Source organism: Sphaeramia orbicularis, chromosome 22 (assembly GCF_902148855.1).
Source record: "Sphaeramia orbicularis chromosome 22, fSphaOr1.1, whole genome shotgun sequence".
In the NCBI taxonomy this organism is placed as follows: Eukaryota; Metazoa; Chordata; class Actinopteri; order Kurtiformes; family Apogonidae; genus Sphaeramia; species Sphaeramia orbicularis.
Genome location: NC_043978.1, coordinates 7998024 through 8015053, shown reverse-complemented (window position 1 = coordinate 8015053; position 17030 = coordinate 7998024). Strand labels below are relative to the sequence as shown.

Below are 17030 nucleotides of genomic sequence, written 5' to 3'. Positions count from 1 at the left end.
TTTGCAGGTCACTTCTATGTTTATTCAGCTTGTTGTTGGCTGTTACAGGTACACCAGCGCAGAATGGTGCAGACTTTGTATTAGTTTCACAGATGTAAAGCACCAGTTAGATCTAAGAACAGCGTACAAACAACAAGGAGCTCCTGCAGTTATCGTTCGGTTTCATGGTGTAGCTTTTGATGAACTCACAGAACAGAACAAATCTAATGCAGACACACTGCTTGTTTATAGGGAGAAACCAGTAACGGTTTATCTTCCACAGCATTTACATTTACATCCAAGGAAAGAGATTTTATTAGAAATTAGAAGGTGAAAGAATCAGCCAAATGGGAAGACTTTCTGTGGTTGTTTTGAAGCTGACCTTTAGCTCGCAGATTTAGATGTAAATGCAGCGGAAGAGCAACTAAACAGGACAAACGTGGGTTTCTAATATAGTGAAAATAAACGTTTAAGGTTACTGGTTCACTGAGCACTACTACAGAACCAGGGGTGCAGGACAATGTGCAATCGATCGGTCGGAGTTCCAGTCAATGACGTCGTGGGTTTTTCTTGCAACAGTTCAAGTCCGAGCAGCAAAAAAAATCAAAAGAACCTTCATCCTCCCTCACAAACAGTTGGTCAAATGTTTGCACAACGAGGATTTAGGAAAGTCAAATGGCGATTCCGCTGCTTGGACATGAACGGACGCCGCTGGAACTCCGCCGAAACGATCCCGCTGTCCGACATGTAACTAATGCAGTGCAGCCACTCTGCATTTTACACTTTGCTGTCATTTTGATGTGTGGTGTCAGAATGTGTGTAGAAGAAGGGGGACTTCTGGTGGACCTCTTGTTTAGCACAAGGGCGCATCTGTCTTGAGAAGGATGAGCTTTGTTTGCGGTTTGGGTTTTAGAGGAGTAAAGAAGGGAGGATTTAGGGTCAGGGATGGTAAACAGAAGAAAGAGGGGGAGGGCGGGATGGGACGGGACAGGAAGGGAAGGGTGAGGAGAATGTACGTTTATGCCCAGTCGGTGCCATTTAGGCTCTAATTTAGGGCAGGAAAGGAAGGGTAAGCCAGGCGAATCTCCTCCCCCTCCAGAAGTTTCCTGAAAAGAAAGAGAAAGCATTAAAAGACATCAGACGCTCCTTTAATGTCTATTTCAGTACTCTGCTTTTATCTTATATGTTGCACTGTGGGGCTCAGGGAAAAGCTTTACTTCTTAGATGATTTATTCTGTGACTGTTTCCATCAAATGCATAAAGTGAATCTGAAGTGAACTTTTTAGAAGTTATAAAAATGAAAATGGGAATTGTGTGTCATTGAAATAATGTGGTGAAAATAGGGATGCACCGATACCACTTTTTTCCAACTGAGTACAAGTACAAGTACTTACATTTGTGTACTTGCTGATACCGAGTACAGATACGAATACTTAATAATCCCATTCCAGTTGTTTGTTCCTTTTGTAAATGTGCTTTATTGTCAATATCATTAGTCTGACTGGAGCAAAGTGCTGCTACTGACATTTAATGTGTTTGAATGAGCGTTTGTTAATTAATCCACCAGAGGCCGCCGCTCTTAATTAACCATACTGCACAAGTACCACGAAGAAGAGTAAAGTTTTATGAAGAAGAAGAAAGTCAGTAATATCAAACATGGAGACGACAGAGGTGGCCATGGCTCAGATGGTAGAGTGGGTCATCTAATAACTGAAGGGTTGGCGGTTTGAATCCCACTCTGTCCATGTGCCGTTGTGTCCTTGGGCAAGACACTTCACCCTCCTTGCCTCCAGTGCTGCTACTCACACTGGTGTATGAATGTGTATGAATGTTTGGAGGGGCCGTAGGCGCAGATTGGCAGCCATGCTTCCGTCAGTCTGCCCCAGGGCAGCTGTGGGTACAGATGTAGTTTACCACCACCAGAGGGAGGATGTGAGAGTGAATGGACCCTCTGTACGCACTCCTCTGTATGTTCATAGAAAAGCGCTGTATGAATCTTATCCATTATTATTATTATTACACTAATGTGATAGTAATATTGCAGTGTTTTCTCTGGTAAGGTTTAAAAGCTTAGCCACAGCAGGTAGAGAAAAGAGAAATGAGCCTTAAGTTTGGTTTTCACTTCCGCTGGCGGCGGTCCGCACCGCTCCGTACCTCCATAATATTATCAGTAGGATGGAAACTGGCCCAGCCCTGGGTAGTTGTCCTAAATGTGTCTGTAGTTTTTCTCTAACTCACACAGTGGCTCTTTGAACAGATCCTCTACCTCCACAGTTCCGCTGTTATTCTCCGTCTGGGTACGCATCCTCCAGCACCTGGAAAACGGATGGAATGTACGCAGAGGACGGACAGAACGCTGCGTCCGTATCTGTCTGTGTCTGTAATGTTACTTGAAGTCAGCGTTACTTTTATCATCGTCATTTATTTTGTTAAATCTCCACGCTCTTCACACTCCCCACACATTATTCCTCCTCCTCGTACCTGCTGCACTGAACTGTGGATGTCACACGGCCGTAAGTGGTGTCAGTGCAGTGTATTGGATTACTTTTACGAGTACGAGTACACACACTGAGTATCGGAGCTGATGCCCGATACTGGTATCGGATCGGTGCATCCCTAGGTGAAAATAATAAAATAGAGTAGAAGAAGCAGAGTGTTCGGTTTTACTCTAAAATAACTGATGTTTTTGTTCCACAGATCAGATGAAAGTATAATTCAGTGTCTTCCTCACATCCTGTTGGAGCAGACATGTTTCACACTTCACAGCAAACAGCTGATCAGTCATGTGAGTAAAATGTTTGTATGACTAGATTTAGGTGTTTCTATTTCCTCTACTTGCATTTACTCCGTGTCGAAAAATGAAAATTTGTAAAGTATTTCTGAATTTTGATGTGAAATCTCAAAATGCTGATTCTAAATTCAAAATGACTAATATCTCCCAAAATATTGGTCCTATCAACTCACCAAGATTTTTAATGTGGAGATGGGACTATTCCTCAACTGTAGGAACCAAAAGGGCCAGTTAAAAATGTCACAATTTCTCAGAACTGTGCAGACACACACACACACACACACACTCTGAGACCTTCCAGGATTATAATATAGATAGTACACGTCAAAACATAGTACACATCAAACCTGTGATTAATTTATCAGACTAGGGCCAGATGTTTTGGACTTTCCTACAAACTCGGCGCTGTGTCCCACATCATGACATGATTCCACACAGACACACTGTAACGATGATTCTAGGCCAGGGGTGGTCAACATGCGTCTCCAGAGTCTCATGCGTCTCTTCATCCTCCTTGTAGTGGCTCCTCCTTTTACTGCGGTCAAGCCAGCCGCCATTCTCCTCTGCATGGTCAAGCCAGCCGCTAGCATTTTTCTTGTGCGCTACTCATTCGACAGTTACGGTAGATGAGCTGCATGGAGCGAATGTGCCTTCTGGACAACAAAAGTAAGGGCTCATTTATGCTGTACGTTAAAGACGCAGATGCAGACGGAGGGCTCTGTCCGTCCTTTGTATATTACTCACATAATTCTGTCTGTTTTCCGGGAACTTGTGGATCTGAACCCAGACGGAGAATATGGAGCAGTACAACTGGGAACTGTGGAGGCAGTGTTGAGTTTTGAAGAGAATCATTTCCATAAATAGCGATACTTTTCATAGAGCGACTGTATGAGTACTGTGTACTTTTGGGTAATCCTACAACAGATTCCCTTCCAAGCTTAAAAAGTGTTTGTTTTTTCATCTGAAATAGGCTTTAAGACTAAATTCAATGATGAATAAAATTATTTTTTCCAATAAGTACCTCATGAATTTGGTATTTTTGGTATTAGTACTTCATCTACTATTACCACAAATACTATGAAATACTTTCACTGTGTACTTTTAGAGTAATCATACTCCAGAATCCATTCCACACTGCACTTTTTGTGCACTTTTAAAAGTTTATAAGCTCTGTTATTTTTTACAGCTCCAGACTATCTTTCTTTGGTGGAAGAGAAGGCAAAATGGCTCTGACTGATAATAAAGGTTGCAGACCCCTGTTCTAGATCAACCAATCAGATGTCTGCATGATTTTACATCACATTTAGTTTTGCTTTAACCTAATCGAAACCTCAGAGAAGGTGAGATTATAAATCAAGGACGTCAAACATACGGCCCGTGGGCCAACACCGGCCCACCAAAGGGTCCAGTCCAGCCAATGGGATGAGTTTGTGAAATGCAGAAATTACACTGAACATATAAACAGTCCAGGATATCAAAAGCATTTCAGTTCAGATTCCACATCCAGACCAATATGATCTACAGTGGGTCAGACCAGTAAAATACTATTATAGTAACCTAGAAATAATCACAACTCCAAATTATTACCCTGGCCCCTGAAGGAGAGGCAAGGGGTTTTGTTTTTGGTTCAGTTTGTTTCTTGATTTTTTAACACTCTAGCAGCAAAACTATTGGTTGAATTCAGTCCAGATTGGGTTTATAGATGGCCAGTGACCCAGAATAGATGTGGTTACATTTTGGGAAAAGTGGGTCAAATCTTTTTTTTCTCCCATTTTCTTATAATGGGCAAAATTTCAAATGTCTACAAAAACATCCATTTTGTTATAGTTTACTTCAAACTTGCCACATATATAGAGGCAATGGACACTCTGCACAGCCCCACTACTTCCTGAACTTCAGGTGGGTTCTTTATTTCCTGTCTTTCATTCTTGGACACACTGATTAATCCAGGTGTGCCTGCTACTTCTTGTGGTGATACTGATCAATTAGGCACACCTGGATTAATCAGTGTGTCCAGTAATGAAAGACAGGAAATAAAGAGCCCACCTGAAGTTCAGGAAGTAGTGGGGCTGTGCAGAGTGTTCATTGATATGATTTCATCAGCACACACATACAGGGTGTCCCACAAGTCTCCATACATAGGAGACATAATACATTCCATACATATATGGTTCTAACATGTATTTCTTTATATTTCTTCTTTATAGTTCTTCAGCAGACATGCATTGAAATGTGTTCCCAACAAAATGGCAGTCATATAGAGCATATTATATAAATAAAAATGGTTTATGTCAAGAAACGTTTATTTTTCCTATGTATGGAGACTTATGGGACACCCTGTAGACATGATGACATCAGCTGAATCGATGACAAAATAAACTACAATGTGTGCGAGGGGCGGGGTCTGTTGTGCCTTGAACCACTTATTTCACTTTGTTTTAATGTAAAGTCAAATTACGTGAAAATGTTTACATTGATAAACTATCTTTTCATAAAAAGTGAATAACATGAACAACCTGAAGTGTTTTGTGTTTGTAGGTCCACTGTGATCTGTAAGTTTAAATGCACACGTGTAAATGAGAAACTGAGGCATTAAATTGTTAAAATTGCACTTCCTTTTCTTAAGACGTTTCAGGTTGTTCATGACTGTTCATGTTAATCACATTTTTTAAAGGATTCTTTGTAGATGTAGACATTTTCATCCTGTAATTGTACTTTTTCCACTGTTATTGTTTTACTGATCTGACCCATTTGAGATCATATTGAGTTGAATGTGGCCCCTGAACTAAACGAGTTTGACAGCCGTGCTATAAATAGTATCTGATGGCTTGTTCTCATGCTGTGCAAATGCCAGAAGCCTGTGCAGTTGAACTGAAAGCATCAGTAGAAAAGCCTTTTAACACCTGTGCTTGGCCTGCTTTTACAAACCCAAATTTAAACAATGAACCAAGTCTATAAAGATACTTGATTTAATTTTAAAGTCCAGGCCTTAGAGATGATTAAAATATCATAATCACAAGTGTTCGGTCACCAGAAACTAAGAGTAAGACGTACACCGGAGCATGCTGTTATCATGTACTTGATGTTTTGCGTGTGTTGAGGCGTCACCTGTACGCAGCTATCTCAATATCCAGCGCCATCTTCACATTGAGAAGGTCTTGGTACTCCTTCAGGTAACGCGCCATCTCCTGCTTGGCCTCAGTGATGTCCCGCTCCAGCTCACATATTCTCACCTGTGAAAACACAAGCAGTTCACCGTTACATTTTCTGTTCTTTCTGTTCAATCACTTCCCTTAATGTATCCTCATGCGATTACATCCAATAATGTGCAATAAGCCTGTAAAATGAGAATTATCTGCAGTAAGTCGTACAGTAATCCTCTGTTTTTACAATAAGGCAATATTTATTTAATATTTATTAAGATACAAATGCACTGTTTTTAGAAACTTAATAGATTATATAATATTAATATTGTGTCTTTTCATAATTTATGTATATTTTATTCTACTTTTAGTTCTACTCTTATTTTACTTTTGTTAAATTTTATATGCTGTTTTCTTATTTTACTCTTTAGTTTGTTTTATTTGTAATTTTATATTCACTCTATTCTTAGTTTCTGACATATTGTTTTTTTATTCATATTGTTGTTCTGACTGGAGTAACACTGAACACAATGACAACGAAGGCTATTCTATTCTATTCTATTCTATTCTATTCTGTTCTGTTCTATTCTTTTCTGCTCTATTCTATTTGATTCTGTTCTGTTTTATTCTTTTCTATTCGATTCGATTCTATTCTGTTCTATTGTATTCTATTGTATTCTATTCCATTCTAAATAATGATGCGAAACACAAAGAGCCCATAAACGTACAGTATTTCTACTATATGAAATCCTTTCCGTTGCCTTTCATCGGTAAAAGCTGCTGACACAGGTGGGGGTTGATGCATGTTGTCTGTTCAGCGTTTGGAAACCCCTGATCACTTTTTGATTATACCATCGATGTTCTAGCTTAAGAACTGTAACCTTGCAGTTTTTCACCCCTGCTGCAAGTCTGCCATCATTTCCTGCTGAGCACTACAGCGTGGGGAGGGGGCTGCTGCAGAGAATATATTTACATGTCACCTTGTTGCAAACAGAAGCCCAGTTTCCTGCTGCTGTTTCTGTTCTGCAGTGGCTTCTTTTAATATGAATGGGAGCTATTAATACTACAGTGAGTGTGTGCAGCCTCTACATCCTGCTTTGTGTCAGAAAATTTTCCACCTTTTAGGAAAAGGCTTTGAAAATAAGAATAAAGAGAAGATTGGATGAGACTTCTCACCACTTCATAGTTATTTAGATTCTAACTGGACTTATATTTGGATGTGTTAGAAGTATTTCTTGGTAGAATCGGATCAAATCAAATGTTATTTATATGGTGCCGAATCACATCAGAAGTAATCTGATGACACTTTACATTTAGAGCTGGTCTAAACCAGACTGTTGAGGAGCCAGTCATTAAAGTCTTTCTGGTTCTTCGGTCGTAGTGGACTTCTATAACTGGACAAACCCACTTCTGTCCACGCTGATCATGAATCCGTCATTCACCTGGTACTTGGACACCTCTTTAGCCTGCGTATCCTCCAGCTCCTCCAGCTGTTTATTTAAGGAGTCGATGACGTTCCGGAGAGCCTCAATCTCCGACGAGCGGGACTGAAGCAGCCTCCGGTACTCCATGGTCTCCTCGCGGATGGCGTGCACGGCCTCGTTGTTCTTGCTGGCCATCTCGGCCACGCTGGCGAACTTGCTCTTGTACCAGTCCTCTGCAGCCTGCATGTTCTTATTGGCCAGCCGCTCATACTGCGCCCGGATGTCTCGCAGGGCGGTGGAGAGGTCGGGCCGCGACACCTCCACGTCCACACTGATGTTGGCCACCTGCAGCTGGGCCTGGAGCTCCGCCTGCTCCTCCGCAAACACCTTCTTCAGGAAGGCCATCTCGTCGCAGAGGGAGACCACGGTGGCCTCGGCATCACAGTTGGAGAGCAGGGCCCTGCCGGCCTCCTCTTTGGCCCTCTGCAGGGCGTCCTCCGCATCCATACGCCGCCGCGCCTCCTCCTCGCAGCGCTCCTTCATCTGCTCGTACACGTCTCGCAGGTAGTCCCTCTCCGCCTCCATCCTCATCTTCTCCCCATTCTCCGAGTCAATCATGGCCCTCAGACTCCGAGCCTCCCCCTCGTAGACGGCCTGCAGGCGGGACGGATGGTTCTGCCGCCTCCTCAGCGCCTCCAGCTCCGACAGCAGGGCTCGGTTCTGCAGCTCCAGGTGCCTCACCTTCTCGATGTAGGTGGCGAAGCGGTCGTTTAGATCCACAAGCTGCTCCCTCTCCTGAGAACGCAGGCCCAGCAGCTCCGTGTTGAGGGAACTGGCCTGGGCCAGGTCCAAACGCTCCGACCCATCTGGGAGGGAAGAGGAGGCCAGCCTCAGGATCCTCTTCCCGGACGGAGCAGCTCGAGGAGCCGAGTACAACGAAGAAGTCACAGAGGATTTGGTGGATCTGGATCCTCTGTAGCTGTCCCAAGGGCGGCGGTAGGAGAAGTAGGAATCGTAGCTCATGATGAATTTTTTGTTGTGGGTTTTTTTGTTTGTGTAAGAAAAGGATATGAATGTTTTAGTTTCAGAAGATTTTTATGTCCCCCTTGTTCTGCACACCATCGGTGAGGATGAGTGAGCGTTTTGCACTGCACCAGCTCAGTGATGCTGCAGATCCCCGGCTTTTATAGAGCGAGGCGCTCCCCCCCTCCTCCTCAGCGCTGTCAGCATCCTCTGGGCCAATCACATCCTGCTGCAGTGAGGAGAGGAGACGCTGGTTTGGACTCACTGTCAGCCCCGGCAGACGCAGCACCGCTCTCATCTCTGCTGGAAACGGCATTCTGCACACAATCACATTAGTTTAAAAGCATATTTAACTCCACTTTAGTCCCTTAATAAAAGCCTAGATCCACTTATCTCAGAATGAACACGTCAGTGAAGTGAGTGAAAATGGGTCAAACCTTTTAAAGAAAAACTCGAAACTAAATCTTTTCCACAACCCTGTGAGAGACAAACAGTAGATAGAAAAGAAGAGTGAAGATAAATTAATAAATGAATAAATATATCCCTGGGAAACATTGCACACCTGAACCCTGTTAGTTTGTATTTTTGCTCCAGGAGTGAAATAAAACAGCTGATGACAATGTGAAAGACTGATTTAGAACAGAAAGACAGAAGAGTTATTCCAAGAGTTATTCAACCAAATATTGATTTTTGAATCAATTTCTAACTTAAACCAATGTGATTTTGTAAAACAAAAAAGAAACAAAAAAAAGGATAGTAATTTGGTTTCTTTGCTGTTTTTTTCTGAAAATAAATGCTCTAATTCAGTCATTCATAAAAACTGGGTTGTGAACCACAGGTTGGTCATAGGAGAGTTTATTCAGGTCACAAAATAAATGTACATTAAAAAAATATTCCATTATGATTCTTGTACTTCTGTCTCTACCTAATACAGTACGGAAGGATAGTGTTCATTCTGTTTGTTTTCCTGATGAGACCAAAAACGAAAACCTCTGAAGGCATTTTTTTCTCATTTCCAGAGTAATTAAAATGTGTGCATGTTCTCAGTAACTTATAAAACAGTTGTCATTTATCTCAGATGTGTGATTTACCTTTTCAGTGTAAAGGTGTTGATGATGATGTTGCATAAATGTGAGTAAGAACACGAACATCAGCTCATCTCATGGTTTAAGGTTAAGTTGGTTTGGGTTGTGGGTAGTATTATTTTGTTTTTTATTAAAAAAAAAAAAAAAAAAAAAGTAGGTTAACAGAAAAAAAACCACTGCTTTAAATGACAATATAACCAAAATACTCACTTTACTCAAACTCTTACCTTTAAAAAATGTTGTAAAAGTTAAAATATAACAGGTTACAGATCATTACCTTGTTAAAAATCTAAGATTTAATGCAACTATTGTAAGTGTACATTGGATTACTTTTTTAATACTTTTTAATACTTTTACATGTTCAGGTGTTTCTTTTCTGACAGGGGTCTGGGATACAAAACAATAATGACTAATGTCAGAATATAGTTTTATATTATGGGATAAATATCATATTGATTATTATTAATATTGATGTTTCTATCTCAGATCATCATGAACAGGACATCTTACAGCTGTAGACATGTGTCCAAATTAGTGCTGTCAAATGATTAAAATTTTTAATCAGATTAATCACAGGGTTGCTGTGGATTAATTTCAATTAATCATGATTAAATATTTATTTTTAATCTATATTAATCACGTTTCATTTTGCATGAGCAAACAGACTCAAGAAATAAGGAAATGTATATGCATTTAACATGTTTGTTGCAAGCCCGGTGACACATTAGCCGTAATGCTAACAGAATCCCAGACTAATGTATGCTTGGCGTTAATGTGATATTTGAATCTGGAAGTGCTTTGGTGAATATTAAACTCCTTCCTGCAGAGTGTGTCTAATAGTTTATGTGGGTCGACTGTTCTGTCTTGTTTTTTTTTTTGTCTTCATATTTCCATCCAGTGGGCCAACGTACAGTTTATGGTCTTCTGTCTTTATGGGTTGGTTCTGTTGCCTGTCACTACCGGATCAACTGACCATTTGTTCATGTGCGTTAACGCTAACTCTACTGGGACAAACTGACCCAAATGTGTTGGAGGAGACGTTCAGAGTCATTCTGTGCTGCAGATGGGTTAATGGAGTTAACATTTTTAATCAGCTTAATCATGATGATGGATTAATCTGCGTGAATGCATTCATTTTGACAGCCCTAGTCCCAATATTTATGTCCATATAGTTTATAAACATCAATATTTCCTACAGTTTAATGGAAGATTTTTCTTCCTCAGTGAGATGTGATGACAGTAGACGGTTAGTTGTGGTAGAAAATTATTATTTACAGTCAGAGCAGGAAAAATATTTTAGAAATGTAGAGGTAGAGCATTTAAAATCATAGTCACAGATAAAAAACAAAATCAAAGTTGAGAGAAATAAAGTAAAAACAATTTCTGAGGCATTTTGGAAGCAAAGATAATAATTTAACCCAAACTAACCAATGCAGTGATATTTATCCCATAATATAAAACTATATTCTGACATTAGTCATTATTGTTTTGTATCCCAGACCCCTGTTAGAGAAGAAACACCTGAATTCAACGTGTCCACATACTTTTGTCCATTTGTGTATGAGTTAGGCCATTATGCTATGAGGCTAACGATATGTAAAACACATTGAATAAATAGTGCATAGTTGGACTCATTTCCTTGTGTTCCTGCTGTAAACGTCCCTCTGTGGACAGATGGACAGCCCACTGTGACGTCCTGCCTCCGTCCATCGTCAGATGGTCCATTTGATCCAGTTAGATCTCATATTGATGAGTCACTGGTGTTCTTGAGCGTCCTGTCCATCTGTGTGGGAGACACCACCGAGGAAGAGGGCGTTAAGTGGATGTGCTGACACACTGAAACACTGGGGCTGTTTTAATATCCCAGATGAGTCAGAGGGTACCTGTAAACCATCCCATTTGTAGAAAAACAGGCACGGAGCCGGCGTTCTGGACCCGGAACAGGTTCACATTTCTGCTCAAGGACACGTTTGACACTTCGTAAGACAGTCTGTCCGGATAAAAAATGAAATTGTCAGCAGAGAAGGCAGAGTTTTGTCTTAGGTCAAACATTCATTATGTGTTTGATCCAGTTAGTGAACAGGAAATATGACATTGTGCCTGTTAAATCTACAGCGTGGATGTCACACTCAGTTTAGTTCAGGGGACAAATTCAGCCCAATATGATCTCACCTGGGTCAAACCAGTAAAATAATAGCATAATAATCTGTAAATAATGACAAGTTTTTCTTTGTTTTAGTGCAATAAAAATATTCGGTTATGAAAATATTTACATTTTCAAACTATCCAAATACAAAAAGATGCGAATAAGCTGAAAAAACTGAAATTTCATAAGAAAAATATGTGTAATTTTAACAATATTATGCCTCAACTTATCATTTATACATGTGCATTACACACAATTAGGGACGTAACGATTACCGGTATAACAATAAACCATGGTAAAATTGCCAACAGTTAGTATTATTGTTTAAATTCTAATTATCATGATAACCGTGTTTGATTACCACACTTTTCCAGAGAAAATGCCTATGTAAAGATAAGCTTTTATGTTAAATATTTGAGTATACTTTTAATTTATTACAGTTTTAATTGTATATACCTAATATTTAGAACCAATATTCACTTTTAAAGTCTTTGAAAAGGTTTGTTAAGCATCTTTGTGTCATTTATGCAATAAATTCTATACATTTTTCAAATCGGATTTTATATTTTTTTTGTGTGTTTTGTCCTTTTGTGTTTTTATAGTAGGTTAAAGTGAAAAAATAATAGACAGATGATATAAATGAAGTTGTACTGGAAAGAAAAGGATCCCAAACATGGGTATAGTAAACATTTGTTTATATAGTATAAAAGACAAAATCAAAAGGACTGAAAAACGGACAAAATAGGCTCAGACCACAAAGGATTAATATTTGAATGTTTCTGCCAACAGAAAGTAAATTGTGCCAGTTATTTGTTTTTGTTTTTTGTTTTTTTTTGTTTTGTTTTTTTGTTTTTTTTTTTTTCAAAATACAACTTGGTTAAATTATTTCAGTGTGTGTATTAGTACTTTTTGAACATTTTGAGCACAATTTCAATAATACTGCGATAATAATGATAACTGTGATAATTTTGGTCACAATAACCGTGATATGAAATTTTCATATCGTTACATCCCTACACACGATGTTACACAGACATTTGGGAACAGGCAGAATATTGTTAAAATTTTGGAGTTTGGAACTAAAATAACAATTTCTACAATAGTAGGTCTCAGTTTATTATTAACACAACGTACAGATCACAGTGGATCTACAAAAATACAAACGTAGTAACAGGCAGAATATTGGTACAGTTACACTTAATTTTCTTTAGACATTTCAGTTTGTTCATATTTGTTCAGGTTATTCACATTTTATTGACAAAGGATAGTTTGTAAATGTAAATATTTTCAGTGTAATGTTATTTTTGTCACATTAACCCATAAAGACCAAAACATCCACTGTCGACCAAAACCATCTACTGATCTAAACTGTTTAATACCTGTTGATCCACTAATCCTATCAATACATGTAAATAATTGGTGTAAAATACAGTTCTTCATCTTTTCATGGTCGTCAGATATGACCCATTTGGACGTTCAGAGGCTCCGTAGTTACTGTGGAAACACTGTCATCTACAGCATTGATTCACCAGCAAAAACCCATGGAATTGGATCAATGACAGTGGAAGGACACACTGGGTTTATGTTCAGTTATGGACATATTTGCTGAAAAAGTCACCTTTTCTTCAGTTTTTTTCTCTTTCTGATATAATAACCTTCAACTTTAATCTAAGCTTTTATGAACATCTACTTAATCAGTAAATCAAATATAAGAAAATACCTGTTTTTCACTAAAAAGCATAAAATACAGGGTATATTACAATAAATGGCAATAAATCACTTAAGAAAGGTTAGAGAGAAAATTTCATTTGGGAACTACCAGAAAAGTCACACTGAGTCTTTATGGGTTAAACCAAGAAGAAAATTTGTAGTTGTCATTATTTATAGGTTATTATCATGGGCAGAAACCTCTTATGTCCAAAACGGTTATTTTTCAGGAAACTGGAAAAACAATTTATATTCTAAATAAATGTTTATGTTTATGCATTTGGCAGACGCTTTTTTCCAAAGAGACTTACAGGGGAAAACCAATTAAATCACTCAATCAATCAAATTTTATTTATATAATGCCAGATCACAAAAAAAGTTATCTCATGACACTTTATATATAGAGTTGGTCAAAACCAGACTCTAAGCCAATTTACAGAAACCCAACAGAATCCTCCTAAATCCTAAATAAATGAATGGAGTTAAGAGACATAGTTACAAACTGCTTTCAACACTTTTCATTGGTTAGATATGTAGGAGCTATTTGTCTATTTAGTTTTTTGTTCAAAGTTAATTTACTTTTTTGTTTAGTGATTTAGTATTTTTTTGCTAATTGTTTATTTTGATTGTTTAATATTTAGAATATTTTTTTGATTTTCGTGGTTATTGCTTTCATTCTTTAGTATTTAGCACCTTTTGTTTTGTTTGTTTTCTTATTGGTTTAGACTGTGGACACCTGGATATAAATAGGCAGCGCCAAGTTAGACCATCATGCACCTGGGTAGGCCTGTGTTTTTTTTATCAGTCAGACAGACAGGATGAGCAGGAGAGACAGCAAAAAGGCCTTGGTTGTTGTTTGCCTGCAAAAAGCCTGAAAATAAACCCCTTGGAATACATCTCTGGTATGGACATTGTGTTTTTGACTGGTGCATCTAGTGGTTTTTTGAGTTATGGAAAAGTCTTAAGTTCAATTACTTTTAAGTTAGTTTAAATTTGATGACAAATAGCTGCTACAAAATATTGCTAAAACTGTCAGGCCAACGTGAAGACTGACCAATAGAATTGTTTTATGACACAAAAAGACCAAAAACCGTATGAGGTTTCCACCCGACAGCAACATTTTGCTCTTATTTTACTTGAGATCACATTAGTCTGTATGTGGAACCTGAAGTAAAACCATTTTGACGTCCTTGGCTGTTATATATCTTCTTGTGGGCCGGATTGGAACCTTTAGCGGGCCGGTTTTGGCCCACGGTCCCCATGTTGGACACCCCTGATGTTCAGGCTTTTGTTTATGCTCTGTTGTTGCAGTGCCTGGTACCTGCCATTAGGGGTCAGTAGAGTCAGGGCGTTTTAAAGGACATTCAACTTAAAGCTACAGAACATGTCCCCTTCCTTATAATAAAATATACTTTATAACAGTCATAAATTCAAGAACAGTTCTATTTTATCCATAGAAAATAGTGACACTTGTGAAGGTTCTAATGTTCTATCTGTCCTCAGTCTTTATGGCTTTTCTCTGGCTGTCACGATTGTAATGTACGACTTAAAACACACTGTTTTACTGCACATATCACAGTGCAATATTATCCAAATGATGTTCAGAAGGTGATGTAAGACAGCCTGTCCTGATCCTGGCTTTGTTTAGATCCACTTTCAAGGCTTCATTTACTCCCATCACTGCAGGAAAGTTGTCCATTCTTAAACCCAGGACTTGTTTGGAAACAGGGTTTGTGCAGGTCATTAAAAAGCATTAAAAGGCATTAAATAGATTTTGTGAAAATTAGGGCCTTAAATGGCATTAAAAAGCATTGAATTCGATGTCCAGAGGCATTAAAAAATTAAATACACTTGATGGAAAAAAAAAACATTGTTATTCACGATTTATTGTGATTATATAAACATTTAATAATTTTGATTGGAAGTATAGTGTGATGATTGACAGGTGGAAACCTTTAATTGACTATTGTTTATGGCCAATACACAAAGTCACAACACTGGATGCTTGGAATGCAACGTGCTGTGAGCGTGTTCATGCTGTGGTGAAAGAGCGGAGGGAATATTAGCAAATGTGAGGAAAAATGGGAAAATACAAGATTGAGCAGAAGTGATTGGAGGAGGAACTATTCAGAACCTGTTTAAAGCCTGTCGACGTTAAACTGACATAAAACTATATATAAAACTGTATCTGCAGTTGGACATGGACATTAAATGTGTTTACAGTGGCATTAAAAAGCATTAAATTAGATTTGCTGATACCTGCAGAAACCCTGGTAAACCATTTCCTATAGTTCAGGGCTGTCAAACTCATGTTAGTTCAGTTCCACATTCAACTAAATTTGATCTGCAGTGGGCCGAACCAGTAAAATAATAACAAAATAATATAGAAATAATGTCAACTCCAAACTTTTCTCTGTTTCAGAGCAAAAAAAAGTAAATTTACATTATGAACAGGTTTACATCTACAAACTATCCTTTCAAACAATGTGAATAACATGAACAAACTGAAAAAATAGGTGTAATTTTAACAATATTCTGCCTCAGTTTATCATTTCCACATGTACATTATAACTTACAGATGACAGTGGATCTACAAACAAAACATTTAATAACAGGCAGAATACTGTTAAAATTGTACTTACTTCTCAAGACATTTCAGGTTAATCATATTTTTTCAGGTTATTCACATTTTTTGTGAAATTATACTTTGTTGTATTGTAAATACATGAAAATATTTACATTTGCAAAGAGAAAAATTTGGAGTTGTCCTTATTTCTATGTTATTATGATAGTATTTGACTGGTCCTGCCCACTGGAGATTGAACTGGTCTGAATGTGGAACCTGAACTAAAAGGATTGTTAATATCTTAGTGTAATTTTTGCATTTCACAAATTCATCCCAAGGGCCAGACTGGACCCTTTGGTGGGCCGGATTTGGCCCCTGGGCCACATGTTTGACACCTGTGCTATCGTTTTTTTGTTCATATAACAGGTGTAAGAAGGTGTTAAAAACCTATTGACAAGACATTTCACAGTGAACAAGTACTGTCTATGCAACAGATATAAATCAAAGTTTTAATATGTGTGTTGTTATTTTACTGCAGTAAGTTGAAAACTTTTTTAGCTTAGACTCAGAAGAGAAAAGTGGCGTCATCCTTAGAACCCAAAGAAAAAAAAAAGAAAAAAAAAAAGGATGTACCGTAACATTTTCATGTTTTTAAACTAAAAATCAATCCACATATCGCCTTTTTATGTCTACTGAAAATGAAGATTCAACTTATTTTATTGAATCAATTTCAATTTTGGAGAAACTACATGTTAAACTGAACAAAGAATTAATAAAGTTGTCAACAAAATAATCAAATATGAACAAAATTAGTTAGTTTAGTTTTTTTCCTCTCCACTTTCACCAGTCACCAGTGTTTGGTTCTGGAGGATTCTGTTGGTTCTGTGAACTGGTTTGAGAGTCGATCAGCTCCATATGTAAAGTGTCATGAGATAACTTTTGTTATGATTTGGCGCTATATAAAAGTTTATTTTATGCATTCTTCTGTATTATAACTAGATATTCACTTATTCAGATAATGTTATTTATTTTGTTATATTGGATTTATGCATCTTTTTAAATGCACACACTGAAGACGACATTTTTAAGTTTTGAAATAAAATGAGTTTGACACCCCTATAATATAATATAATATAATATAATATAATATAATATAATATAATAAC

At 38.0% G+C, this 17030-nt stretch overlaps 1 protein-coding gene across 1 annotated transcript; it reads right to left on the bottom strand.

The window, feature by feature from the left end:
- Window positions 1–8497, bottom strand: neff2 (neuronal intermediate filament family member 2). Its single transcript, XM_030126895.1, has 3 exons — window positions 7356–8497; window positions 5879–6003; window positions 1–1085 (listed from the first exon to the last, which is right to left on the bottom strand). Exons 1-3 carry the CDS (start codon window positions 8358–8360, stop codon window positions 1025–1027), a joined length of 1191 nt encoding a protein of 396 aa, XP_029982755.1. The 5' UTR covers window positions 8361–8497; the 3' UTR covers window positions 1–1024.
- Window positions 8498–17030: the final 8533 nt, after the last annotated feature.